Source organism: Theobroma cacao, chromosome 7 (assembly GCF_053813885.1).
Source record: "Theobroma cacao isolate CCN51 chromosome 7, ASM5381388v1, whole genome shotgun sequence".
Classification (NCBI taxonomy): Eukaryota; Viridiplantae; Streptophyta; class Magnoliopsida; order Malvales; family Malvaceae; genus Theobroma; species Theobroma cacao.
The window spans coordinates 1,677,411-1,703,452 of NC_142645.1; the positions used below are offsets into that span (position 1 = coordinate 1,677,411).

The 26,042-nt window shown below is 36.3% G+C and overlaps 5 protein-coding genes and 1 pseudogene across 6 annotated transcripts; 1 reads left to right on the forward strand and 5 right to left on the reverse strand.

The window, feature by feature from the left end:
* The first annotated feature begins 2,470 nt into the window (after positions 1 to 2,470).
* On the forward strand, positions 2,471 to 3,916 carry MAPKKK15 (mitogen-activated protein kinase kinase kinase 15). Its single transcript, XM_007020707.3, has one exon. It carries the CDS (start codon positions 2,549 to 2,551, stop codon positions 3,914 to 3,916), a length of 1,368 nt encoding a protein of 455 aa, XP_007020769.3. The 5' UTR covers positions 2,471 to 2,548.
* Positions 3,917 to 5,228: 1,312 nt separating this feature from the next.
* LOC18593469 (B-cell receptor-associated protein 31-like protein) lies at positions 5,229 to 6,655 on the reverse strand. 2 transcript variants are annotated; one of them, XM_088808391.1, is made up of 2 exons: positions 6,242 to 6,655; positions 5,229 to 5,515 (listed from the first exon to the last, which is right to left on the reverse strand). In XM_088808391.1, the coding sequence occupies exons 1-2, from the start codon at positions 6,522 to 6,524 to the stop codon at positions 5,436 to 5,438; spliced, it is 363 nt and encodes a 120-aa protein (XP_088664517.1). In that variant the 5' UTR covers positions 6,525 to 6,655; the 3' UTR covers positions 5,229 to 5,435. The 2 variants fall into 2 exon arrangements, with proteins under 2 accessions (XP_088664517.1, XP_017980065.2); XM_018124576.2 differs by having other exon boundaries at positions 5,229 to 5,549; positions 6,242 to 6,652.
* Positions 6,656 to 7,586: 931 nt separating this feature from the next.
* LOC108662976 (putative F-box protein At4g22030 pseudogene) lies at positions 7,587 to 9,136 on the reverse strand (annotated as a pseudogene).
* Positions 9,137 to 10,322: 1,186 nt separating this feature from the next.
* LOC18593470 (Dihydrolipoamide succinyltransferase) lies at positions 10,323 to 15,438 on the reverse strand. The gene is made up of 15 exons (XM_007020709.3): positions 15,254 to 15,438; positions 14,980 to 15,045; positions 14,823 to 14,897; positions 14,399 to 14,462; positions 14,276 to 14,303; positions 13,888 to 13,958; positions 13,258 to 13,332; positions 13,099 to 13,154; positions 12,978 to 13,022; positions 12,570 to 12,827; positions 12,350 to 12,444; positions 11,981 to 12,071; positions 11,760 to 11,870; positions 11,069 to 11,263; positions 10,323 to 10,862 (listed from the first exon to the last, which is right to left on the reverse strand). Exons 2-15 carry the CDS (start codon positions 15,028 to 15,030, stop codon positions 10,671 to 10,673), a joined length of 1,407 nt encoding a protein of 468 aa, XP_007020771.2. The 5' UTR covers positions 15,031 to 15,045; positions 15,254 to 15,438; the 3' UTR covers positions 10,323 to 10,670.
* A 1,399-nt stretch (positions 15,439 to 16,837) lies between these two features.
* Positions 16,838 to 17,595, reverse strand: GRP5 (glycine-rich protein 5). The gene has a single exon (XM_018124106.2). It carries the CDS (start codon positions 17,537 to 17,539, stop codon positions 17,060 to 17,062), a length of 480 nt encoding a protein of 159 aa, XP_017979595.1. The 5' UTR covers positions 17,540 to 17,595; the 3' UTR covers positions 16,838 to 17,059.
* A 2,818-nt stretch (positions 17,596 to 20,413) lies between these two features.
* LOC18593473 (Rab3 GTPase-activating protein catalytic subunit) lies at positions 20,414 to 26,042 on the reverse strand. Its single transcript, XM_007020712.3, has 14 exons — positions 25,779 to 26,042; positions 25,514 to 25,581; positions 24,839 to 25,039; positions 24,608 to 24,705; positions 24,085 to 24,278; positions 23,779 to 23,960; positions 23,069 to 23,413; positions 22,920 to 22,984; positions 22,492 to 22,540; positions 22,238 to 22,373; positions 21,825 to 21,909; positions 21,656 to 21,725; positions 21,224 to 21,364; positions 20,414 to 20,901 (listed from the first exon to the last, which is right to left on the reverse strand). Exons 1-14 carry the CDS (start codon positions 25,873 to 25,875, stop codon positions 20,566 to 20,568), a joined length of 2,067 nt encoding a protein of 688 aa, XP_007020774.3. The 5' UTR covers positions 25,876 to 26,042; the 3' UTR covers positions 20,414 to 20,565.

The following is a 26,042-nucleotide window of genomic DNA, read 5'->3' on the forward strand; positions in this document are numbered from 1 at the left end:
AACACAAAAATATAATCCAGCTGAGCATTGTGGATAACAAATTTAAGAGAGCTGTGTCAGTGGTTGTTTTTAAGTATTGCGTTGCTACAGTTTAGGTTGTACAACCGGACAAAATAAGGCATTGAACCATATTCATCGTACAAGCAAATATTTTAATCATTAAGCAAGGGATTAGGATCAAGGTTGAAAGATGCACCCAAGGATTTAACTTAATGATTAGTATGTATTTTGTCTTATTCAAAGAGATGGACTCGAATTTTTTATTTTGAATAAAAAAAACATTTTAAAAAATGAGTGATAAAAAAGAGAAGAAAATCTATACTATTTAATTCAATAATTAGTATATATGTATTTTTTTTATTTAAAGGGCTTAAGTTAATTTACAGGGTCAATGGGTTTTATTCTGTTGATCTGTAAAATTTTTTCGTTGATGAAATAATTTTTTATCTTTCAAACAATCAAAGTGGTAAAAACATTTATCAGAAATCATTTTCACCTTTGTTTTTTCTTATTCAAAGGATGAAAATCATTTTTCCTGAAAATTTTTTTACCTGATGAAACCATTTTCACCTTTAAAATTAAAAAATTTTAGGATAAAAGATAAGAAAGAGACAAAAGGAGAAAAAGATTGGAGGAGGGATAGTTGGTTACTGCCAAGATCAAAGGGGGGTTGGTGGGGGGATTAAAATCATGTTTCACCTGGTGGTGCACCCTAGCTGTAAAGAGTCAGTCTGAAAAGGTTTAGCCAACAGTCCAATTTAAGAATATCGGCACCGACCAGCTGAATCAGCCTTAAAACAAAGAGGCTCACCATTGACCCCACCAACTCAAAAACACAAAAAAGAGGCTAAGGTTACAACTTTTACAAGGAAATTGATTTCTATTCAGAGATAAGAATTACAAACAAAAGTTGCCCTTTTTCAACTGTTAGGATAGACATTACTTTAACCTCACTTAAAAAAAAAAATTGATACATAAACAGTGTATAATTTTTATATATTATCAAGTAATCAAATCTCTATACGTATTATTTTGAAAAAAATAAAAAATTGTTGTTAAAATTTGATATCTTTTCAAGATTTTATAAATTTTTTATTCTTTTAAATAATATTCTGTTAATGAGATGTCAAAATCTAATAATTTAAATTATATATAAAAATTAATAGGCTGTCAATATATCAAATATTAATCTTAAAAAAATATTTTACGTTATCTAATTACCATCGTCAAGCCTGACTAATCCCAGAAAACTTTCCCAAGACTTGGAAAAAAAGCCAGTTGGTTGCCTGCCAACCTCTTTTGCCGGCTCTTTTACTTTTGCTTTGATTCCCTCTAATCAATAGGCCAACTTTGCAAGTTCATGCCCTTGGAAAGCAAGAACATGTTCTTAGGTAGACTAAGCTTTTTTTTTTTCTTTTGTTTGCTGATTTCACATTGCAAAGAATTGGGTGTGGAGCACGTATCTCCACATCCCACAATACTAAGATTACTTCAATGTACCTCAATTACAAGAAATTAATGTAGCTTTTGCACAAGGTTGAGATCTATATGTATATATTTCTCAAATTTTACAATCGAAAATCTTCTGTAACGATCTATAGCAAGATTTATAAAACTTGTTCAAATATATTATTTTATGACAAGATATTTTTTTACAATCTAATAAACTCGAATTGAATTAAGATAATACTTTTTAAATGTATTTTATCTTTCCATATTCGAAATCTATTTCTTTTCTTAACCTAGTTAAAATTTTAATTACTTATAAATAATATTACTTTAAAATGAAAAAAAAAGGGATTAATGAAGAAGATAAGGTTGAATAAACAATAATTTTCAAAGAGTATCTTTCACATCATTCATAACTTTTTCTCAATTCAAATCAGTTAAACAGTTTGCTAAGTTACTTAACAAGCACAAATGATGTAGACATTCATTCATTCATGCATGCATAGCCACATTCAAGTCTGTCCAATTAAGCCTTATAGTGCAGTAAAATAATAGTGTATCTGTCTCTAAATGTTTATCTTTCTTCAACTTTTTCGAAGATTAAGATAATATCGAGAGTATGGAGTATTGAATTTTATTTTATTAGAGCTTGCAAACTAAGCAAGATATAAAACTCGAATTCGCGCTTACGGTTAACTGTTAATTAAACAACTTTGCGCCGCAAAACCTTAATTAAGGAGTTAATTAACCCCAATAATCCTGTTCATTCCACACCGCAATCTCGGCACGTGCTCACGTGTCGTCATGTGAATTGCTTTATTACAAGCCTAAGCAACCGCCGTCCGTAGGCGGTCGGAGGAGCTGTCAAAACAAGGGGGAGGGGCACACACATTGTGCCACGTGGTACGAACCAAGACCAACAAAGTAAGAAAGAGATTTTTGTCCATTTGCGGACGATCATAAATAGCTGAAGAATCTTTCTTAAGTTGTTGCATATGGTTTGGATTTAGTCACCCAACCCAAAGTTTCTATATATATACACACACACATTTGTTTATATATCATAGAACCCATCTTTGTTTCTTGGGTTGGTGTTCATATGGAGTGGATTAGAGGACCTGCCATAGGCCGTGGAGCCACCGCCACGGTGTCTCTAGCCACCGCGGTGCCTTCCGGGGAGGTTTTCGCGGTGAAGTCGAGCGAGTTGTGTCACTCCATGTTGTTACAAAGAGAGAGTTACTTGTTGTCCAAACTGAGCTGTACTCGTATAGTTAAGTACATAGGGTGTGGTGTTAGGAACGAAACGAGTAGTAACAAGCCTACGTACAACCTTTGCATGGAGTATGTCGCCGGCGGCACGCTGTTCGAGGAGATTCAAAGGGTCGGGGGGAGATTGGGTGAAGAGAAAGTGAGGTTGTACACCAGGCAGATTCTACAAGGCTTGGATTATCTTCATGGGAATGGGGTGGTGCATTGTGACATCAAGAGCCAGAATATTTTGATAGGTGAAGAAGGAGCGAAGATTGCTGATCTTGGTTGTGCTAAGTTGATGGGAAAAGTTGGTGGTGATGATCGGTTCGACACGTCAGCATTTTCCGGTACACCGGCTTTCATGGCACCGGAGGTGGCACGTGGGAAGGAGCAGGGTTATGGAGCTGATATATGGGCTCTTGGATGTACAATTATAGAGATGGGCACCGGAAATTCACCATGGCCGGAGCTGAATGATCCGGTGTCAGCTCTTTATAAGATTGGATTTTCCGGGGATGTACCCGAGATTCCCAAGTGGTTTTGCGAGAAAGGTAAGGATTTTGTTAGCAAGTGTCTGAGGAGGGATGCCAAAGAGAGATGGACAGCTAAAGAATTGCTTCAACATCCATTTGTGGAAGAATTGGATACCCATTTGAAGGAAGTAAAGGATTCCACCATGGATTCTCCAAGTTCTGTGTTGGATCAAGCTTTCTGGGATTCACTTGATGTGGTGGAAAGTCCTAAGAATTTGATTCCTGAAGGGATTTCTTCGAGTTCTCCAGCCAACAGGATCAAGAAACTGCTTCAAGCCACTCTGTCACCAGCTTCCAATGCTTCCAATTGGACTTGGAATGAAGATTGGATCACAGTTAGAAGCATCGACATTGAAGAAACCAAGGATTGTTCTGGTGAGAGCAATGCCATCTTAGGAGATGATTCTTCATTTTCAACTCCATCATTCCTGGATCTTTTCCAAGATGAACTTACCATTGAAAGCTCAATCTTAGATCTTGGTAACTTGTTGGATAATTCTATTGAAACCATCATTGATTTTAGCAGGATTAGAGTTAGAACAGACCTTATATTGCCATTTGACAGTGTAACAGATGATTCTTTTGTATCAGACAATCTCAATTTTCAGACAGTTAATGAAAATTCTTGTTCTATTGAATCTCTTTCCAATATCCCATCTTTCATATATGAATCATATTCTTAATTTCAAACGGTGAGGCTGAGATGGCCGGCCGGCAGCAAGCCGGTGATTAACTTGGCCTGCTGCTGTTTTGAAAAGTATGACTTCTGAACAAAGTCACCAGCCACTATTAATTGCGTTCACACTTCCTTGTGTGAACAGAAGAGACTTTAGGCTCATGTAGACAGATAAGGAACAAGTCAAGCTTGGCTTCTCGTTACCTTTGTGGGTTAACTAAGATTAATAAATTAATCTTAGCCTATTCCGCCTTAGGCAAATGCATGTGGCTGTTTCATTAGTTCTGTACTTGCAAAATGAGGGCAATTACCAAAAACATTCCCGATAATTTTCTGCATAAAATGAGGATCTAAGTACATAAAAAAGTCCAAGGGCTTCACTGTTTTGAACCCGGAATACATGCATTTACCATTGAATTATATGTTTGGATGCTAAGTATCACAGTCTCAAAGAAAAGTCGTGAATTCTATGTCAACTGTGAATTAAAGTATGATTGGGTATTTAAGTGTTCATACTCAGTAAATAATACCTTACGGGTGGGTGTAGACCATGACACTAAAGCTGTGAGGTTTGTCGTTGTGGAATCCAGTAGAAATAGATTTTTCTTCTATATCTTACAGTTACAGCAATGGAGATTAAGTCAAAACATTGAACCTAGTTTTTCCCCTTGATCTTGATTAGTTGCATCAGTCTCTTCTAGAAAGGCTGATGCTGAAGCATTAGGTGCTTGAGGGAGACTGGAAGGGAGGGGGGTTGACTTCATTTTTTTAATGTATCATGCAATGACTTTTAACAGAGTCAAGCTATCAGGAAGGTCAACTACTCTCAGTCTTCTGTGAAGAAACTTCACATGTGAAAGCAAAAAACAGAAGAGGCTTTTAGGTGCACAAGTGGGAGAAACAGACATTGTTTTGGTTTGCCTAATCTTGTTTGAGTCAACTGACAGAGAAATGATGACTAAGCATTACCCTTTTACAATCTTGGTTCAACAATGGCAGGTGTATTTACTTACTCAGGCCAAGTATCAGCCTTTCACATGTTTGTTTGACAATTACATAATCTTTGTCCATGAAACTGAAAATTCCCCATCTTTGAAACCACCAGCTGCAAGTTAATCCTTCTAGACTATTCATGATTTGATTCATTGTAGCCTTCTGGTTTGGGTCCATCCCATGCCAGTTTTCCAGTCTCAGGTAAAAAGTTCATTCAAGTTCTGAAGGAAGGTCTGATCTGGGTTATTAGAAATTTTGATTCATGATTGATATCAGACAACAGGAAAAGTCTGTCTGGCCATATAATGTTTGAGCAATTTGATGAATCTACCATAATCAACACCATGAATTTCATTCTTCTTATTCTTGAATCTTATCATAACATAAGACCTTGTCTTAGGCATGTTTACATTTCTGTTTTATCAAGTAAATTAAGCATAAAGCTTTAGTCTACGAAGACTAATCTTTCAGTCTAACATCACTTGTTCTGGAAGCTGTTGCCTTCTTTGAGTGTTCTTGCTTTAGAGAACCTTCTACAACCATTGGTTCTGCTTTTTCATCTGCCTCCAATCTCCTCCTTGCTGGATTGAGCTCTTTGATATGGTAGTGTAATCTATATGTAACCAGTGCAAGGAATAGAGCAAACCCTGTAATATAATCCTTTGATATGAAAGTTAGAAAACTTCCTTCAAAGGGTCATTTGAGCTTTTCTTTTTTGCTAAGAAAATGCACCCTGCTGATAATTTCGAATGAAAATCTTCTACTCCCGTTTGATGTCCTGTTTGATGTCTCTATCCTAATTTTACACGACGTATCTAATAAACTTCTTATATTAACGTCACTCTGACCGTTCTATTAAAATTAGGGTTTTTAATCAATAATTAAGATTGGACACGTGATATAAATTTATGAAAGAAACGAGATACCAAGTGGGGGCAGAGGATTTTAATCTGACAATTTCAAGCAATTCAGGCAATGGTACATAATGAGCAAGGTTAAACCATCTACTAAGATTAATTATAACTTTTGCAGTGAATGAAGAATCAATGCTGTAATTTTACCTAGTCTATGAAGCAATCTATATAAGCTAGTAAAGAGCCTTTTCAGACACCAATTTTCCCAGTCTTTAAGTTCAGCTTACTTATACCATATTGGAAACAATGTCAAACCCATGGTTTCTACAAATGCAGCAGACAAGACAACAGATTAAGATTCAGTCCTGACAGCTATCTAGCTAGCAAGCATATCTTAAAGCATGAAAACTTAGCTTCTGGAATTGGTCTACATGGTTAAAAACTCTTACAGGAACATTAAATTCAAGTTCATGATGATGAATTACCCATAAGGGATGCTTCCAGGATTCGATTGGCCAAGAGAACCTCATCAGTTGGATTGATCACACCTCCTTCCAGTGCCCGTTTCTGGATCTCTATTGCGTTGTATGAGATGGAGATAAAGACAACAAACAAAGTTCCTGCAACAGTCTTTGAAATCACAGGGCCTCTCCCTTCTTTAATCTTGTCCAATACCTTGATCACCAGGTTCCTCAGAGGAGAGCTGAACAGAAGTACCAAAACCAGAGCCATTTCAGCAGAAACAAGTATGAACAAGAGATGGAACATGTTGAACTAATGAAGCTATTCGGGAAAAAAACATACAACTGCAATGGGTTATGAGGAAATCATATTCAAATTTATGGGGTGAAAATGACTTGACATGTTGAAAATATTTGGTATCTGCTTCAAAACTTCAGCTGTTGGTTCAATTAAAGAATTATTCTTTCCATAACTAACAGAGAGGATAGAATATATCTTCACTAATAGGAAATGTGTGTAACACGTGTTCACAAGGTGAAATGGAATAACTTGCAGGCTTAGTTTTCAAGCAGCACAACAAGAACTTTCTCTAATCTTTTTCTTTCTTACAATTCCTATGTAAAAACATAGTGACATTAAGCCAAAGGTCTAACAAGTTACTAAATAGCAAATTACTAAATAACAAATGAGTTGATAATCATGCACCAATCACTAAATCAAATATCGATTATAATAAGTTTATTAGTCTTGTATCATTGAAGAAAATCACCAACATTAAAGTGCTAGGCTCTTCGACCTTTGGTTATGCACTTTCTCATGCACTTTGAGGCTTTTTTTTTTTAAATATGTTCCAATAATTTCTTTGTTCTGTCTCTACTCCTCAACAAATTTAAAAGTTCAAAAACTTTGCCCTCTATACGACTCCACAAAGGTGTAGGTTAGCTTAAGTTGAAGAACTAAAGCCTGATCATATTGTATTTGGGCTTTGAGATCTACCTATACCCATCTTTTCTTTCTCATGACATAACTTGGACTGAACTTGGGTTTGATTGAAGAATTTACGCCTGATAAATGTTCTATATGGGCTTGGACATCATAGTCCATCTCTCCTTATCCTTGTACTAAAGCCCAAGGAAACTTGGGCTGGTAAGAAACCAGCTGAGCTGATTGGTTTACAAGTGTTCGACTGAATTCGACTTGGGTTGAAGAATTAAAACCAATTAATGCCTGATAAAGTATCTATATGGGCTTGGGCAGAGTCTATCTGACTGCCAACCCTTTCACCTTCTGGGCTTATGGCATTAAGAGAACTTGGGCCTACAAGAAATCCACAGAGCTCATTCATGTCTGGGCTTGGACAAAGTCTAGTTCTCTCTTTTTTTAATTAATTACATTTTGAACATATACAGTCAACGTAGAAATTGTACATGAAATAAGCTGGTCGACCAGAGTTTTCAGTCTTCCATGACAATGAAGATAAAAATGGATTCAAAGAAGAATCAAAAGAGCTTGCTTGCAAACTCTTCATGTGTTGAAGAATGAGCTGGACGGGATGCATCTGCAAGGTCTCTGAGCTCTGACAAACTTCTCCCAAGCTGAAGAGCCACTTTCACTTCAAACAATTCTCCATTTTCCCTCTCATCTGCTTCTGTTTCCCCCAAGGTTGATTCTATGGTCTCTCCCATGAGCCTGAAGAATCCAGCAGAGCTCCTATACATCTCAAACACCATACCAATCTGCCCACCATGCTCCAAATTGTTAACAACAATTGCCATAGCTCCGAACACTACACCCAAAATTGCAGCAAGTGAGCCACAGAAAGATGATCCCATCAAGGCAGAACCAAGTGCAGCTATGCCAGTGAGCAAGGGGCCACATATAGCTAGAGTTTTATTGATTTTCAACACTATTTTGCTAAGCCTGATGTATTCTTCAGTGTCTTTTCTCTTCAAAACCCCAACAATCTCCTTCATTTCTTCCTCAAGATCCTCATCCCACCCGTTTCTTTCTACTTTCCTGACCAGCTTTTCCTGTTGAGCCTTCTCTTCTGGCCACCACACAGCTGGCTTTACAAGTGATGGAAACTTATCAAGCATGGTACCAAGCAAGGGAAGTGGATAAGCTTTATCCAATGCCAAGACTTTCTCCATTGCATCTTTCACATCATCAGAATCCGGGTTTCCAAGAGCAATGTTTGTCTTCATCTCCTCATGGAGCTTCTTAAATAATCTCGAAGCATTCCTTTGTTCTTCAGCCAGCTGAGATGGCTGTATCTTGTTCATCACCACCAAAACCCCGGTTGCTGCCATGTAAAGCAAACTGGAAGATAGCTTCAGAGCCAAAAACGATGCTCCTCCACCTCCTCCAACAGCTGCAATTCCAGCCATTATGGAAGCTGTGACTGTCATCCCATTGACAGAATTCAACAGAAGCCAGTTCCAGTTATCACGCTGTGCTCCAATATTCTTGTGCATTTCAGCTCTATCTGCTACAATGTCCATTATAGCATACATCTCCCGCAACACCATTGAATTGAAGATTTCTTCCTTGTTTGCAGGCTTAATTTCTACCAGGGGATTGGTTGCTTCAAAGGTTTTCAACCCTTTTCTTCTGTGGAACTCATCATTCAGGATCTTAGAAACTGAAACATTTGGGTTACTAATTAGAGCACTGACCCTGGTTTTCCTAAAGGAAGCTGAGGAAGAACAGCCAGAGAAAAATGGTGAAGAAGCCTTAAGAATAGCCATGATCACTTTGGCTTTTGCAGTTAAATGCGTGAGAAATCTGATGTATTTATGCAGAAGTAAACGTGTCTGACTTCTTCAACATGAATGATTTTCTACCACAACTTTGTCTATGATCCCCCCTGACAAGGCTTTTTGACTTTCCATATTGGCTATGGAGGTGTGGACTGGGTTGAATAGACTTCACTCCATTAACTCACTAGACATTTTCATTGCTAAAGAAAGGTGCGAACTAGTCTGATCTCCTTGGCATTTTTCACTTGGAAGCTCTCTCCTCTGGCTGAACCAAACTGGAAATTCCTATGGTCTGCAAAACCTCAAATAGTATAATATCATACAAAGTAGGGAAGAGGAAGTACGTAAATTAAAAGGACAATATATTTTGTGGTGGAGGGAGGATTTGGGAGAGAATATCAAGGTATATTTAATGCATTAGCTTTGAGATTATTGATGATACGTTTTTATAAATTTTAAAAAACAATTGAATTAAGCAAATTAACAAAATATCAATAATTTTGAGATTTTTTACTTTTTTTTTTCTTGAATCTTACATGGATTGTTTTTAAAGGTTTTGGAGTTTTTAATATTATTTATCAATGAAGTGATAGTTTTTAACTAATCGAGAGTGTAAAATATGAAATGCATGTTATATTGTCAATGTATTAAATAATAAAATATTAAAAAAATATGATTTTCAGTCAATTCAAAGTGTTAAGTTCCTCCATTTTCTTCATATTTCACGAAAAAAACAACATTTTCATGAGAAAAATATTAGGAAAAAGAGTGCTTGGTATGATGCCTTGGGTCAAAAATTTTGATTTTTTTGACCATTTACATGTAAATCTCGAGTTCTTTTTCTATGTGGCAATATATATGTACAAAAACACACGACTTTTTCCATTTTTGCATGTCATGAAGAAAGCAGGCAAACTAGAGACACCAAAACCTGACCAGGATTAGTCAGTTTAGGACGGTGGGAGAAAGCAATCACAATGTGAAAGATATGGCAAAGACTAACCATACGACTCTCCTTCAGTCAAGGACATATGTCAGCAGCTGCAATAACCTAGGATGGCCAGCACGGCCGGTGGACTGCCGTGAGGCCGGGGGCAGTGATGGTCGGAGGAGTAAAGTGTTCACTCTGACTCCTGAAACATTAGTGAGTAGACATAACCCATCTGTGGAGCTTGAACTCAAACCCTAGCAGCATAATTATCAAGGCCATTACAAGCAAAAGTTACAGAATCCCCAAATGGAGAATTGAGAGGAAAGAAATAGGCAAAACCCCCCACCTGAAAACAGGAGTCTAATGTTAAGAGGGTGCAAAGGATTAAATACCACCATACATGAGTCTCAGAAGAAACCAAAGCTTTCCATGTCTGATTTTTCACATTGAAAGTGTCACAAATGTCAATTTATGGATAATACAGTAAACCCTCCATTGGTGTTATGTGTGCCCTTTACACCAGAATTTATAAAAGTTTGGACATATTTGCACAACAGAAAATAGAAATATGTATTTCAATACTCGATATATTCCAGCAATGGCCAGCCGCAATTTCGGAACTCATTAAAGGGTGGAATCAACAAATGATACCCTACAAAACTTTAGACACTTATTGTTGTTCATTAAAATAGGAGGTGTATATCCAATGCTAGATGTGCCAGAAAAACCATGAAATATCACAGCAGTCGCTGGTTAATGCCTTCATACATCAAGTAGCAGCCTACGAGGGTCCTCCACGACATCCTTGATACGACGCAAGAAGAATACAGCCTCTCTTCCATCAATCAGCCTATGGTCATAAGTGAGGGCAATGTACATCATTGGTCTTGGGACTACGTTACCTCCAACAACCATTGGCCGAGACACTATTGAGTGCATACCCAAGATAGCCGACTGCCAAAAAATTGTTAAATTTATGTGAGATTCTCTTTCTGGCCATAAACAAAAGCTAATGACTGAGAAACTCGGAAAAGTAAGCAAACACCTCTATCTATGAGGACAAGTCAAAACTGTATGGAACCTCCATACATATACAAGCATGTGTAGGTGCATAATAGTAGATGCAAAAGAGTTGTTCATTCAGTTCTGTAACCACTAACCTGTGGAGGGTTGATAATGGGGGTACTCAATAGACTTCCATAAACACCACCATTGGAGATTGTAAACGAGCCTCCAGCCATTTCATCAATTGATATGGTACCATCATTTGCCTTCTTCGCAAGACTGTTGATTGTCTTCTCTATCTCAGCAAAATTCATCTTATCAGCATCACGGACAACTGGAACAACAAGCCCCTGGTAGGAAAGACACAGGAACAAAAAGCTTAACATAGAAACATGAATCACATAGTTCCTCTCCTTTTTTCTTTTTTTTTACTTTTTCATTGCAGCAATGAGGTCCATGCATATATTTATCAATACTGGCACTATACGATCAGCAGAGTAATTTTAAGATTGATATAATCTTCTAGATCTCCCTTTTTCTCATTTGTCAAGAAATAAAATAAAGCAACTTCAGCTCAGCAATATTGTTTAACAAGTCTATAATGTTCTTTAATTATTAAAGGACAAAGTTTTGAACCCACTCATCAGTCAATTCAACTTTAAAAACTGCTCTAAGTTCAGATAAACCCCAAATAGATTTATAAATTTCTTTCAAACTGGCCAAGAAAGAATGCTAAAAAATATACTGATGATCCAAGTTGCATCCAGACATTAAATAGCTTAATTGCAATTTGGCAAGGTCAAAAAATGTAAAAAAAGAACACAATCAACAAAAATTATTACAAACCTTTGGAGTACCAACAGCAATGCTGATATCTATATAATCTCTATATATAATGTCATCCCCATCAATTACAGCATTTACAATAGGCTGATGCTGAAGTGCACTAACAGCAGCCTGAGACAATAAAATAGAAGAAATGGTAAGGGGAAGAGAGAAAAAGCACAGTTAGTGAAGGCAAACCATCAGTGCATATGTGAACAATTTATAAAAAAATCATTGCATACTTTAACAAATCCTGACATAAATCCCAACTTGACACCGTGTTTCTCAACAAAAGCATCCTTGTAATCAGAGCGGAGCTTCATCAAATTAGTCCTACAATGAGAAGCATATCAATAAGAAAAGGAGACAAACAACAGAATCAGCTTTATCATGACTAAACCATAGCCTTCATAAAGTAAAACTGATCTGATTTAACTTCACAGAAAACTTTTGCAAGAAAAGGGAAGCAAATAGTTCAATACAGTCAGAACCATCTGAACCAAAACACAAACCGAAATAGAAATGTTCACAAAGTTAGGTAGCACAGGCAGTCAGCAGGATGACTAACACCTGATATAAAGAACCAAAATATGAGGGAACATTTAACTCACATGTCAACCTCATTGAATGTTGTCAACATTGCAAAAGTATTCTGAGAGTCTTTCAATCGTGTAGCAACCCGTTTCCTAAGCCTTGTCATAGGAACCTGCAATCATGAAGCCATTGATACAGAAACTCAGGATTTATTATCTAAGAAGCTAACATCATTTTTTCCACATCAGAAATTCTAAGAATACCATTTGGATGTAAACAGCAAATGAAAAGACTTACTCGTCTTTCCCTTTCCTTGGGTGGAAGTATAGGTTCAGTAGCAGTTCGTTTTGGAGGTGGCGGAGAAGGGGCTTTAGGCTTCTGTGCAGCAGGAGTAGCTTCAACTTTAGCTACAGCTTCAGCTGGACGAGATGGCTTGGAAGCAACTTTTTCTGATTTCTTTTCAGCAGGAGCAGCAGGAGCTACACCTTCTGCAGACTTCGAAATGATAGCAATCTTGGTTCCTGGTTCCACAGTATCTCCTTCCTTGGCTACATACTGGAAGGAATCATGACATTAACATTCAGGATCCAGTCCACTGCCCTTTCTCACAGAAATGAGAAGGTAGGGGTCTAGGAATGACCAACAAGCTAAAAATGTGTGTGCATGCATTTGTGACCCAAAGATCCAGATCCATAGATATATTACCTCTTGAATCACACCATCTTGGGGGCTAACAACATCAATTGTTACCTGATGAAAATAAACACTACAGGTATTAGCAATACGAACAATACTTTCTCAATAGAAGAAAAGGTGGAGATAGTACCTTATCTGTTTCTATTTGAGCAATTGGTTCATCAGCTGCTACTCTATCACCAGGTTCTGCTCTCAAAGATTCAGGTACATACACAATCAAGCACTTAAAATCATAGAAATACAAATATTTCTAGTGATCAGAAGGAAATTACAGTAGTGGAAAACATACTTTTCAAGAATGTTGCCAAAGTGCCATCAGTGATTGATTCTCCCATAAAAGGAACAACAGCATCAACTAGATCCCCTTCATCACGAGTAAATAAATGGGGAAAGTTAAAATTTTTAAATTCAACATAATAGCAACATAAAAAGGAATGAATGGCTGTTCTCAAGCAGACACCTGTTCCTCATCAATATGTACTTTTTTCAAGTAAAAAGGGCACTAAAAATAACAAAAGGGTGCAGGTGCAAACCTAGTACCACAGGAGTTCTACCCAAATTATTATCCAACTAAAGTGCAGCCAAAATTTTCATACTCATGCTTTTACACTATTCCAGAAGAAATTCTGAACTAAACAATTTCCTTCTTTTGACACATTGCTTGACCTAATACCTCTTGGGCGGCCCAACTGCCAACTTTGAAACAGGTTTGACAATGGGTAGATGTTAACGGTCTATTCGAGATAAAGTGGTTATCAAATGAAGATTTATAATGCATAGGAATCAAATTCTTACAAAGACCAAAAAAAAAAACACCCATGTATTAAACAACCATTTGACAGAAAGACAAGAAGAGAAAAAAATGCTAAAAAGCCTTTGGCCAAATAAATTTCACTAAGGAAATTAGCCAATATCATACCATCTCCAGAAGAGAAAGCCCTGCATGACTTTTGCGTTATAGCCTCTGACCGATTGCTAGAAATGACATCCCTGCACATAAGAAAAGCTGTTAGGGAACAGAAGTGCTAAGGAGCACCAAACTCATTTAAAGAATTAAAAAAATAAATCATGAGCACTGAATTTCCGGTTTAGTTTCCCTAACTAATCTTGTCTCTATATAAACAAAATTGAGATGGACTACTTTGCGTTAAAATCGACCTGCTACTAAAGATAGATATGGTAATTACATACAACCATCAGATTAATCCAGTAGTCACCTCACACCCTCACTGTGTCAAGGAATGACTAATGAGTGACAGTTTAATTCCTAACACTGGCGTGCATTACAAAGTTCAAAACCAACTAACCTTGTCTTTGTTAAACCAGCTGAACAGCCTGTAATAATCATGAAATGATTTTCATTAATAACAAAGACAATCAACACAATTATGCCAACATGCGAAGAGAAGAAAACCACCCAAAAGATTTACCTGGCAGAATGAGATGAGAGAAGTTCCGGACATGGGCAACTCCTCTTGCTTGAAGTAATATTATCTGTTCAAACACTTCAAATTTAACTCTCATGAGAAAATTTTCCAAGGGATGATAAAACCCAAACCCAAAATGATTAAAAAACAAAAGCTTCCATTTGCTTATCACTTTTACTACTTGCTTTTCTGCTTCCAGAGATGAAAACACAAAGAATAACCACATTTAAAGATTAAAAATTCAAATTTTACCAACAACAAAATGCGTCATTTTCATAAAGCAACTTTTGGCAAAGTCTTAAGTAAATCAATCATCTTCAATAACAGTCATGGATTTAATAGCATAGAGATCAATCAAAATTCAAATTCAACAGAACTGCAAACATGATTACGAAATTCCAAATTCATTTTCAACTGAATTATTTACCTCTTTTCCAGCATTCGAAGAAACTCTAGATGCTGAAACACCCGACCCAATCGCCTGCAATGACTTCCCTAACACCTGAAAAATCAAACAAATTCTAATAAAATCCAAGCGCTAGCTAAACAAAATACAATTCAAAAAAAAAAATTTAAGCTCTAACCGAAGCTGATGAGCCTCCGCTCGCAACTTTTCTCCTCAAAGCGCCCAACATCACCGATATTCAATTCTTTTTTTTATCAAAATCACAAGCAAAAAATCAAAATCAAATCAATAACGAAAATGCAAAATTATAAAAAAAAATCCAAAAATCCAATATTTACGAGATTTCTCCGAATAAACACTATTAAGCTCAATAAAAATTTAAAGAAAAAAAAGAATAAATGAGACGTGACGAAAGGAAAGATCGACGAGGTAGACAGAGAGAGAGGTTTGACCTGATTTCTGCAGACAAATTTGAGTCGTAGGGTTTTTTTAAGCGAGATGTCGCTTTTCTTCTTTGTGCTTAGAGAGAGAGAGAGAGAGTCTGCGAGAGAGACCGCGAAGATGCGCGTTTAGCGGGGCTGCTGTATCCACTACAGCAAAGCGCATTGGCGATCGTTAACGTGTCGTGCTTTTATTTGGAATAAAAGTGAAAAGTGAAGATTCTTTTCTTGTCTTTACCGAGAATTGGAAAAAAAAAGGAAAATCGCAAACGGCGTCGTTTGACGAGTAAGACAAGGACTGAGCTAACACCCGAACCAAGAACTTTGGGCTTATAAGACTTTAGTGGGCTGGTTTGGTTTAGAATTGGGTTGGATTGATCAAAGTTTGGCCCAATTTATGGTTTGAACCATGAAGAATATTAATTCAACACATTGAGCCAATGATTTGGACCCTTAAGATTTTGTTACCTTAATGAGATTAAGGTACTAATAAGCAAATTAGGGATCATCATAATTGTCATATTAATACTATTATGGTACTAATAAGCAAATTAGAGATCATCATAATTGTCATATTAATACGTGTTTGACTAAAATCGATAAATATTCAAAATGGGACCAAGAGAGTATATAATAAGAATGATATAAATATTCAACATTAACCACCTCCGTATTACTATTATAGTATTAATGAAAAATGATTTATTAGTTTAATGCATATTTTGACTAATATTAGCTAGATTACAAAAGAAGAATGTTGCATTTTCATTTAATTCTCAAAAATTAAGTTTCCCTTTTTTCCTTAATTATAAATTGGCAAAAGAAGAATTTTTGGTATTCATTTAATTGTGAAATTGAAGTTTACTCTTTTAGCAAGTACGACTACAGTGTTCACAAGATATATGGCATTGTCATTAAAATGACCTTAGGTGGTTGTTCTCAATTTTTGTGATTGAAAATGCATTAATTGCTTTTTAATTTGATTGAGAAATCATGTCATATATGGTACATATATTCATTATTAATTATATTTAATAAATTGACAGAGATCGATATTGTCGGTCGGTCTATCGTCTAGGTGTGGAGAATTAAAAATATTGTCGTACCACGTGACTTTCACAAAGGTAAAAAACTTTAGTTTCGTTGTATTTATATTTAAATTTGAAAAAAATTTATAATATAAATGTAAAAATATTATGTATTCCTAAAAAATACGGATAAAAAAAGGACGAAAGAAGTACATATTAGATCAGATGGATTAGATCAGACGGATTGGAGTAAGATCGGAAGCTAAACGGGGATGTGAGAGAGAGAGATGCATAAGCTAAAACTAGAGATGCAATTCTAGGTTACACCATGGATGATGAAAGATGGACAGCTACTTCCATTTTCGTGTCTCTGCAGGCTGCAGCTGAGCTAAAAGGAAGAGAGTGTCACCTTCTAGGTTAGGTTCGTAACCATTGATCCATTTACCTCTTTGAAAGAAAGCAGCAAAAAGATGAAGAGAATGTACAAAATCTACCTGAATTTGCTTTGATTTGGTGCTGCTTCAAGCAGCCATGCATATTATACCTAAATGAGTACGTAAATCACATGTAAGGATCAAAGAGCCAGCATTAATAATGAGTTTATTTCTTTCTTTCATTAACATTTGGAACAAACATAAACATCACAATAGAACAATTGATCATGATTAACAACAATGTAGCACACGATCACAATATCGTACATTTTGATTCTTGACTAGTACTTGACTAATTTGAAATTAAGTGAACTATATAAGAGAGAGATTATATTTTTCTTCTTTTAGCATGTCTTTCATGGGATTCCTCCAAGGCCACCACCTGCACCAGCTCCGCCACCAAACCCACCGCCAGCGCCAGCTCCACCGCCAAGTCCACCACCACCACCGAACCCGCCTCCACCTCCTGCTCCACCACCACCACCTAATCCACCTCCTGCTCCAGCTCCACCTCCGAACCCTCCACCAGCACCGCCTCCAAATCCACCACCACCACCTAGTCCACCGCCGCCTCCGAACCCTCCACCGCCACCTCCACCTAACCCACCACCAGCACCTGCACCTGCACCTGCACCCCCACCAAATCCAGCTCCACCACCTAACCCTCCTCCACCTCCTAACCCACCTCCACCACCTCCTCCTAAGCCACCACCAAATCTCGGACTATGAAAGAAGTTTTTCTCATCCTCGAACCCACTCGTGAGCTTCCTAGCAGTACTGGTGGCGCAAACAAGTGCACCAAGAAACAAAGCAAGAAGAAGCTTAGAAGAAGTCATCTTTGCCAAGTCTTATGATACTATAAAGATGACTCTGGTGCGAAGTGGGGGATCCAAGGAGGGCTTATATAGGGAAAAATATGAAGCCATGAACCCTGGAGCTAGGAAGTACAGTTGAGGTCTTAAATTTTGCTCATCTTCTCATCTAAAAGCCGGTGTTGGAAGAGTTAATGCACCCAACTGTCACTTTTGAAAAAGGAAACCCTAAACCATGTCCCACGTCTGATCAAAACGAGTGGATCTTCACGCTGCTGTTCTAACAATGAAAGCCATTGTTTTTATGATTCAGAACCCAAACGGTACCATTGACCATTTTCACTCGAGTTCTTGCAATTTGCATGAACGTGTCTTGTTGAAACTCTCTGTGTGGGCTTTGGGGTTTACTTCTTCCCACTCCCCGTACCCATGCATTTCATTGACTTTGAAAAACGTAGGCTACCATTAATGCCACGGCTTGCTTGTTGGGGATGTGTTTAATACCCAAATACGCAATCAATGGAAGTTTAACCCCCCAAAAATAAAGAAGAAAAAGAGTGAATAATAAGTCCAGGGAGTAAGATAAAATTAGATCATGTAAATTGATAAATGGTATTTCTGTATTGATATATATATATATATATTTTTTTTTTGTTTAAATCGTTACGTTTTGAAATCATATTGTATGTGTAAATTTCGGTATAAGTTGAGAAAAAGATTTTATGTAACAGTATTTATGTATCAATATATATTTTTTATATTCAAAATAATCATCTTATGTAATTATATTACACGCATAAATTTCGATATTCAATGCGTAATCAAAGAAGTATCAACAAGTTAGATAAAAGATCATGTATATTTTGAAATGATTGAATTAGGAAAAAATCAATTTTTGTACACTCTCACTTATATAAAAAAATATATTGTATAAAACAATATTTTCATATCATTATATATTTTTTTCATTCAATCATTCAAATCCTTATACTATGTAATCATATTACATAAAGAAGATTTTATGAAATGGTATTTTTGTATCATTGTACGTTCCTTATCATGATAATTACGTAATTATATTACACGTGTAAATTCCGGTTTATTTAGTTGGAAATCTTGTAGAGAGGTTAGGTTAGAGTCGAGATATTAATTAGAATTGGGGAACTATTTTGAAGGAAAACTCTTCTTCTTGTTAACCATTGTTAAGATAAGATGGATTTGATGAACAAAAGAATATTAATGTGATTTGTCTACTTGTATTGCTGGCATTAATTGTATGCTGTACAGGCAACAGTACCCAAACACCAACCAGACAAAAGCATGCTTAAATCCCCACATTTCAAAGGAAATTGAATTGGTTAGGCACCTGAGTAGCAAAATTTGGATAAATGCCTTGGTCCATTCAAGAATCCATGGCTTTAATTTCCTCGGGTCTCACTCAACTAAACTTAATTTGATGTATACACTTTCCGTCCCTTTTATATATATATATATTTAGAAAATGAAATTTTTCGTAATTTTTTTATTTTTTCATATTAAAGGATATTGAACATCTATATTGTTAAAAAAAATAAAAATTTAATATAAAATAAGTTAAAATTAGAGTTTTTGTTTTAATCTCCATCAAAATCAAAGAGATACGGAAAAAAAAAATTCTTTTTTAAGCCAAGATATTGAACATCTATTTTTCATTTTTTTTCTCAAAATAAAATTCTTTTTCCTTATATAGACACTTAACACTCGTACCCTTTTTTATATTTATAAAATTATTTTTCATAATGTTTTGTACTTTTTCATATTATAAAGTATTAAAAATCTATATTATTAAAAAATCAAAATTTAATATAAACTATGTTAAAATTAAAGTTTTCGTGTTAATCTTGGTCAAAATCAAAGAGACGAAAAAAATCTTTTTTAGGCCAATATTTTGAGCATTTATTTTTTGTTTTTTTTAATGTATCAAAATAAAATTCTTTTTTCTTATTTAGACACTTAATACTCTTACCTTTTTATATTATAAATTTTTTTTTTTTTTTTGAATTGGGCCAAGATTATGACATTGATGAGAGTAAACCCAAGTCACAAACTGACCCAAATCCGAGCAAGTGTCCTGTTGTATGCCACGTGGCACGAAATTATCCCCCACTGTCCATCAACATTATCCACGCTACCTCCAAAGAATCCTACACACCATATCCTGCCTGGAAAAGTCTTGGTTTTGAACCGTGAATGTCGGGATGGTTTGCCTCCGTTGCCAATCTCCATTCCTTCCCTTCCATTCTCAGCTCAAACCCAAGCAGAAACTGAAAGCTGAAGGACAGCTTTGGCTCTTCTGCAAAGCTCCTCCAAGGCTGGTTTTACAGAGACAAACTGTTAATGCATTTGTGCCTTTGAGGACCAATTCCCATTCCATTGCTGCCATTCCTCCATCCCAATCTGGTGATGTCACAGTCTTTCTACAAACAAGGTCTAGTTGCTCTTTAGTTTTCTTGTTGAATTTGTCAGGAAATTTTGATGTACATGTGGCCTAATTCGTTTTTCCGGAAATGCAGTGCATTGCTTCTGGTTGTTTACTTGTTGGCAAATTTCGTGGCACCATATTTCATCTCCAGGTATTTCGAATTCGACAAGGTAGGGGAAGATCAGAAGAGGAATGAGAAATGATTAAACCTTGGAAGATGAGGATGAAGAAGATAACAGGAAATGTAGCTCAGGAATGCAGGCAGCTTTCACTGTAGACATGACAACATATTGGCAAAAACAGACCTGAAAAACTCTAGCTTACGGTAGTATATGTTTCCTTGTATGAACATGTTATAGTCATTTTCTCCTATTATTTGACCAATGCGCATTTATCGCCGGACAGTCCCGATTTACAGAACATGATACAGGGAGCAATTACTGCACAAACAAATTCATTCATTTTTTGAATCGAACTTCAAATTACTTCTGATGGGAACCATCAGCTCATTTCAGAATAATTTACAATTACCTGCAAAACTATGCTGCTTGGCCCAAGGGGAAAAGAAGGGAACAGAAAAATAGTATGATCATACCAATGTCCAATCACTTTCATCTAGGGATGGAGGTTTGTCAACCAGTGAGAGACTCTCAGGCTTAGGAGGCCTCTTCAAAAATAAAGATGACTTGCTATCAAAAAAGCTTCCAAATGGACGAGAAGGGTTTTCATCTGAGTTCTTCTGGTCTTTTGGAGGAGGTTTTCTCCGCTGTTTATCCTTGCCACCAAAGTTAAGACCAAGCCTCTTAAACCGACGTTTTAGCTCACCAGCAGGGCTTCCGTTTTCATTTGCCGGTGTCTCTTCTTGCTTTATTGTCTTTATGACATCATCAGGAGACAATAACATTGTTTCCACTGTTTCATACACCTATTTACAGAATTCACATTGAACATCATCAGAAGTACACAATCAGACAATGGAAAGGAATCACAAGAAATAGCAAAATCCTATAAACAGATACTTGCAATCATGAGAAGAAACCAATGCAAATTCTTGCATTTGAATAAAACAAAGTCTCCTTCCCCTCACTAGGAATGCTGGAAACAAAGGCACTCCATCATCATTTTAATTAGCATTCAGTGTAACCATCTAGTGTATCATAAGCATTTGACATCGGTCCAATATGTTTAAAATACTTGTTATTTCCATTGGTAGATACATCCAGGCAGCAGTGTGCAATAGAACCCACCTGGCAAAGATTGTCCGTTTTATCATTCCAGACACCACTCTGGCAAGTTGCAACAACATAGTCTTTGCACTCATAAAACAGCTTTGACAAGTTATCATTAGCAGAGAGCTTGTCCTCAGCTAATACAAGTCCCAAACCAAGCTGAACATTAGAAAAATGAGACATCAGCATTATAAGAATGACTTTGACTAATAATGTGTGACATAAAAATAAGAACAGAACAGCCAATTATCGATAATCCTGTCAAATCATGTTCTAGAAACAAAGTAGAAAAAATAGCAGACTCCTCTTTCCATTTCTTTTTCTTGGAGAGGTGGTGAGAGGAGATTGTTGGTATAAGTGCAACAGCTTGAATACATTTAACTGAACTCAAATTGGAAATAAGAGACATAAACAAAGAAATGCTCATCTGTTATTAGAGAAAACACTTACTAGAGAAACAAAAAGTTGTTCAAAAAGCTCAGAAGTGGGAATGTCCTCTAAGAAATTCAGAATTCCTTCCCTACAGGAACCATAAATCAAGCTATTCTTGTAAGAAAGCAATGATCCTATGATAGAAAATTTAAGACTAGTAACATCAAATCTTATGCATCCAACTTACACTGCCAAATCCTCATCAAAGAGAGGTGTTTGTCTAATGGCTGGTACTGGCTTGGCTGTCTCCCACAGTTCACGCCACAGATTACCTAACAAACGTGCATAATTCACATATCAGAACCAACTATAACAAAAGTTCCAGCAAGTGACACTACCTGCAGCTTAAGGATGCCAAACAAATGCATCAAGAAGTAAAAACCCTCTGCTCAACTAGAAGAGTATGTTGTACATGAGAAATGCTATGGTTGTCAGACCTCATTCTCCTAATACGAATTACACAAGGACATTATACAAGTTCATTCAAACATACTCCCTTGCGTATTCAATGAATCAATATTATCTCTTCAAAAGTAAAACCTTATCAATAAGAAACTAAAATGTAGCAAACTTTACTAAGTATAGGAAACTGGGTAAAACCTTCTTTTTGCATTCTACTACTTAGTTGACCTCTTGTAACCAAAGAGTTAACCTCATCGCTTGGCTCACTTTCAGTCCAATCAGGAGGAGAGTGCCATCTAACAAAATCTTCTAAAATACAGCCAGGATTTGCAGCCTAAAACGATTGTGAAATAGATTTATTTAGATTCAGCATTGAAAGAATATACTGTTGCATTCATATGTATCGACAACAATAGTAAGATAGAGGAATTTTCTTTGTTCAAAAATATCACCTTGAAAGCCTGCATGTCTGAGAGGAGTTGAGAACACCCAGCACCAACACTGACCCAAGAAAGATAAGGCAATGAGTAAAAGAATAGCAAGCATAACATAATTAACTCAACAGAGTGTTGCGATAACAGAGGAAAAACTGACATTTCACTCAAAAACTTTTATGTGTCTAACACAAAGACAGAAAAGATTAAGAAAATAATCAGAAAAATCCAACATAAATAACAGTGCTAGATAGTTTGATCCTGAAAGATAACATCATTGTTTTGAAGCAAACAAGATAACCTTAATAACATTAAGATTTATGAACAAAATTCATGAAGTAAACAGCTTAAGATGATGACCATTAAAAGAAGATACTAAGAGTTCTATAGTGAGAAATCCAAATAAAATGTTACAAAAGTAAGGAATGTTTGGTCAATATACTAACCTCCCCGTTCGAAGCACCAACTCCTCCGTTTCTCTGATAAGATCTTCTGAAAGCAAAGGTCCTTCCTACAGACATATACATAAACACACTAAGCCATGGGAATAGCCTCAAAAGGTACGCAATCTGTTACCAGAATTTGTGAGCCAAACCTGGGCAATAGGTGAGTATATAGGTTCACCAGTTTCCAACATTGTTAAATTATCAGCCGGTTGATTAGCTCCCAATCGAAGAACAAGTTCTCCAGTGCTAAGTCGCGCATACAATGCAGAGCTGGAAGAAACTGTGCCTATAGAACTATCTGACCCTTCAACATTTGAACTAGCTTCCCTCATTTCAGAATCAAATGATTCAGTGGCAATAGTACGGCGTCTTTTTCTTGAAAGACAACAGTTAATAACCTGTAATTGTTGATATAAAAGACATGAATTTAGATCTGGAATTTCATCCACAGGAATGCCTGGCAGATGTCTCTGTTCAGACCAAAATCTTCTCAGCTGCATGTAATTCCAAATACTTTTCATCAGATGAAGATTAACATTTAACAACAAGTATGTTTAATGCAAACAAACTCTAAACGCATCAAAATGTGAAAATGCAGGATTTTTATTCACATGAAGAGAACCTGTGGCATGAAAAAATCCTACTACTAATTGACACCCAAGTGCCACCATGTTGCTATGCTAGATAAGGGGCTATTATGATCTTATGCAATGATGATACCTTGAACTTCCTTATATAAGTTTTAATAGAAGATGGTTTTAGAGAGACAAACAGATCCAGCGTGTAAAATCAGTGAAGTTTTCTTTCATCATTGACCATTCATGTAAGTTCAGATAACAGTTCTGTATAGCCCACTTACTTCGATAACAACCCTGCACCAAAAGAGAGCCATTTTGCGAAGGGTTCTAAAGCTTCCAATGACTTCAGAAAGCTTAACGAGAAAGCTCTCTGGAGGAGCACCATGAATGTCTTTTGGCAAAGATATCATAGTTGTACATGTATTTGAATCAGAGACAAGCTGCCTTCGGAGGAAGTTTCCTTCTGCAAATATCTTGCAGATATTACAACGAAAGTGAAAGACCATCACAGGAAAATATGAAGGATTAAAGAAGAAACATATCTACTACAATAACACAAGTCCTGTCAATCACATATATGAATCTACCTGCATCGAACAGTGAATGAATCAAAGCCAGGACTCTCTCATCATCACCAAAGCCAGATGCAAGTTTATCCTCTTTGTCACGAAGAACTAACGACTTCACTGCAGAGAAACTCAAGCCTGTCCTTTCCCTAATAGGTGAAGAACTTCCTGAAGATGCCAAAAGATCTTTCAACAACTTAAACTTCTTTCCAGCCCTGGAACCAGAAGAAAGCACAGAAAAATATGAACACCACAAACAAGCTGAAAAATAATAAATCAATAGATCACACATTTGACCAGTTAGCATGAGCTCAAGCAAGAACACATTTTGAATCAGAAGATTAAATATCACTATCATGACGAAAAAAATCACTTGATCATCATGGCAAAGTAGTGCAAATGAACCGGAACATAGTCCCAATAAAGGGAACCAATTCACAAATCAGCATGTTTCATGAGGCATCAAATGATTTTAAATATCAACAACAGCAGGGAAAGACGAATGAAGTTAAGAATTGAAAGCATGTTAATGGAAAAAACCTACTCAACAGCTATAGCCAATTGCTTGATGACAGATGTTGGAGGAATGTTATTCGTGTTGACAGTATTTAAAACATCTACGGAGGGAATTGCTTCTAAAGCCTGTAGGATAACAATCTCGTTAGCTGAATCCATTCATTTGAATTTTATAATGACAGAAAAATAAACATTTTAATATCCATTATAGCAACCCTCACCCATGGCTGAGCAAAATAAAGAGAAATCACAAATGTACCTTTGCTTCCGCATCATTCTTCATGTTAAGCAAGTACATGTTTTCATCACAGAATGGAGCAGCCATTGTTGAATTTTCAACTTTCTCGGTGTCTTCGACTCCTTTTCTACCTATTCGTATATTCTTAAATCTTTCCTGCCACTCTTGCTTTGTCCCTAAATTTGCAGGTCTCCACCTAGAATGCTTTACCTCATGAATACACTGCATCATACCACACAAAATTTAAAACTAAAATAAATAAATATGTATTGAGAAATAAATTCTTTTAATTCCTTTAAATTTTCAGGGAAAATAAAATGCAAATAAAACTCAACTAAATTAGCATAATTAGTACTCAGCAGAATCTCAAAGCCTTTTCTGGCTTGTTTCATTGCTAAGAAAGCACGTGAAAACTAAAGAACATACAAATTGCAAAGCCTATGATTCCATTCCAAGCAAACTAAGCTAAACTCTACGACCTCAATACTTAAACAAGTCCAGCACAACGAAATTTCAACAAAAAAAAAATTTCTACACTTTACTTCATTTTCTCGAGAGCCAAACAAAACAGCACATTGTACCTTAATTCCAATTTCCATTTCACAACAAAATAGAAACAAATAACTAAACAAACAAAAACAGCTTAAATACTACATTTCAGCTTAAAACAAAACCAAATTTCAAACGAAAACTTACCTTCGACTCGCCTTCGTTCGTCAGAGATTCGTTCTTGAATTCCTTCGCCGGCGATAATTTATCAGAATCTTCACAAAGTGGATAAAGAAAAAACAACAAAAAAAAAAAACAAACAAATTCAGTTATCAATAATAACAACAATCCATTAAAAGCCGGAATTTATATTAATTTTTTTTCAAAAATCTAAATATAGCAAAGCCAAAAAAAAATTTGCGATAAATATTTAACAGCCAAAAATATAGAAGATTTTTTTCCATTTTTTAACCTAGATCGGATTTCAAATCAGTGAAAACTCGCTCGGCTTTGGCAGCTGCGGAGTGGAAAGCGGTTCTCGCTTTGGAGACGAAGGACGGAGCTTCCATATCGTGCGCCAGGGGTACGCACGTTAAGATTCGGAGCGTAGGGTAAGAGAGAGAGAGAGAGAGGACAGATGTTAAAATGGGAGAGACCAAAACGGTGGCATTTTCATTTTGCAGGGAGAGCGGGGGGATTTGTTTGGGGTGAAGAAGAGAGAGATGAGTGGAGAAAA

Bases quoted from the DNA above. Each gene is read 5' to 3' on its own strand.
- MAPKKK15 (XM_007020707.3), top strand. From the start codon at position 2,549: ATGGAGTGGATTAGAGGACCTGCCATAGGCCGTGGAGCCACCGCCACG.
- LOC18593469 (XM_018124576.2), bottom strand. From the start codon at position 6,524: ATGTTCCATCTCTTGTTCATACTTGTTTCTGCTGAAATGGCTCTGGTT. The intron at 5,550-6,241 runs GTAATTCATCAT...ATTATATTACAG, and splicing joins CCTGGAAGCATCCCTTATGG to GGTTTGCTCTATTCCTTGCA.
- LOC18593470 (XM_007020709.3), bottom strand. From the start codon at position 15,030: ATGTTGGGCGCTTTGAGGAGAAAAGTTGCGAGCGGAGGCTCATCAGCT. The intron at 13,155-13,257 runs GTATGTTTTCCA...CTTTGAGAGCAG, and splicing joins TTTGGCAACATTCTTGAAAA to AACCTGGTGATAGAGTAGCA. The intron at 12,072-12,349 runs GTGAGTTAAATG...TTCTCATTGTAG, and splicing joins ACATTCAATGAGGTTGACAT to GACTAATTTGATGAAGCTCC.
- GRP5 (XM_018124106.2), bottom strand. From the start codon at position 17,539: ATGACTTCTTCTAAGCTTCTTCTTGCTTTGTTTCTTGGTGCACTTGTT.
- LOC18593473 (XM_007020712.3), bottom strand. From the start codon at position 25,875: ATGGAAGCTCCGTCCTTCGTCTCCAAAGCGAGAACCGCTTTCCACTCC. The intron at 24,279-24,607 runs GTAGGTTTTTTC...TTCTGGTTCCAG, and splicing joins CAATTGGCTATAGCTGTTGA to GGCTGGAAAGAAGTTTAAGT. The intron at 22,541-22,919 runs GTTAGTATATTG...TTCTTGGGTCAG, and splicing joins TTGGTGCTTCGAACGGGGAG to TGTTGGTGCTGGGTGTTCTC.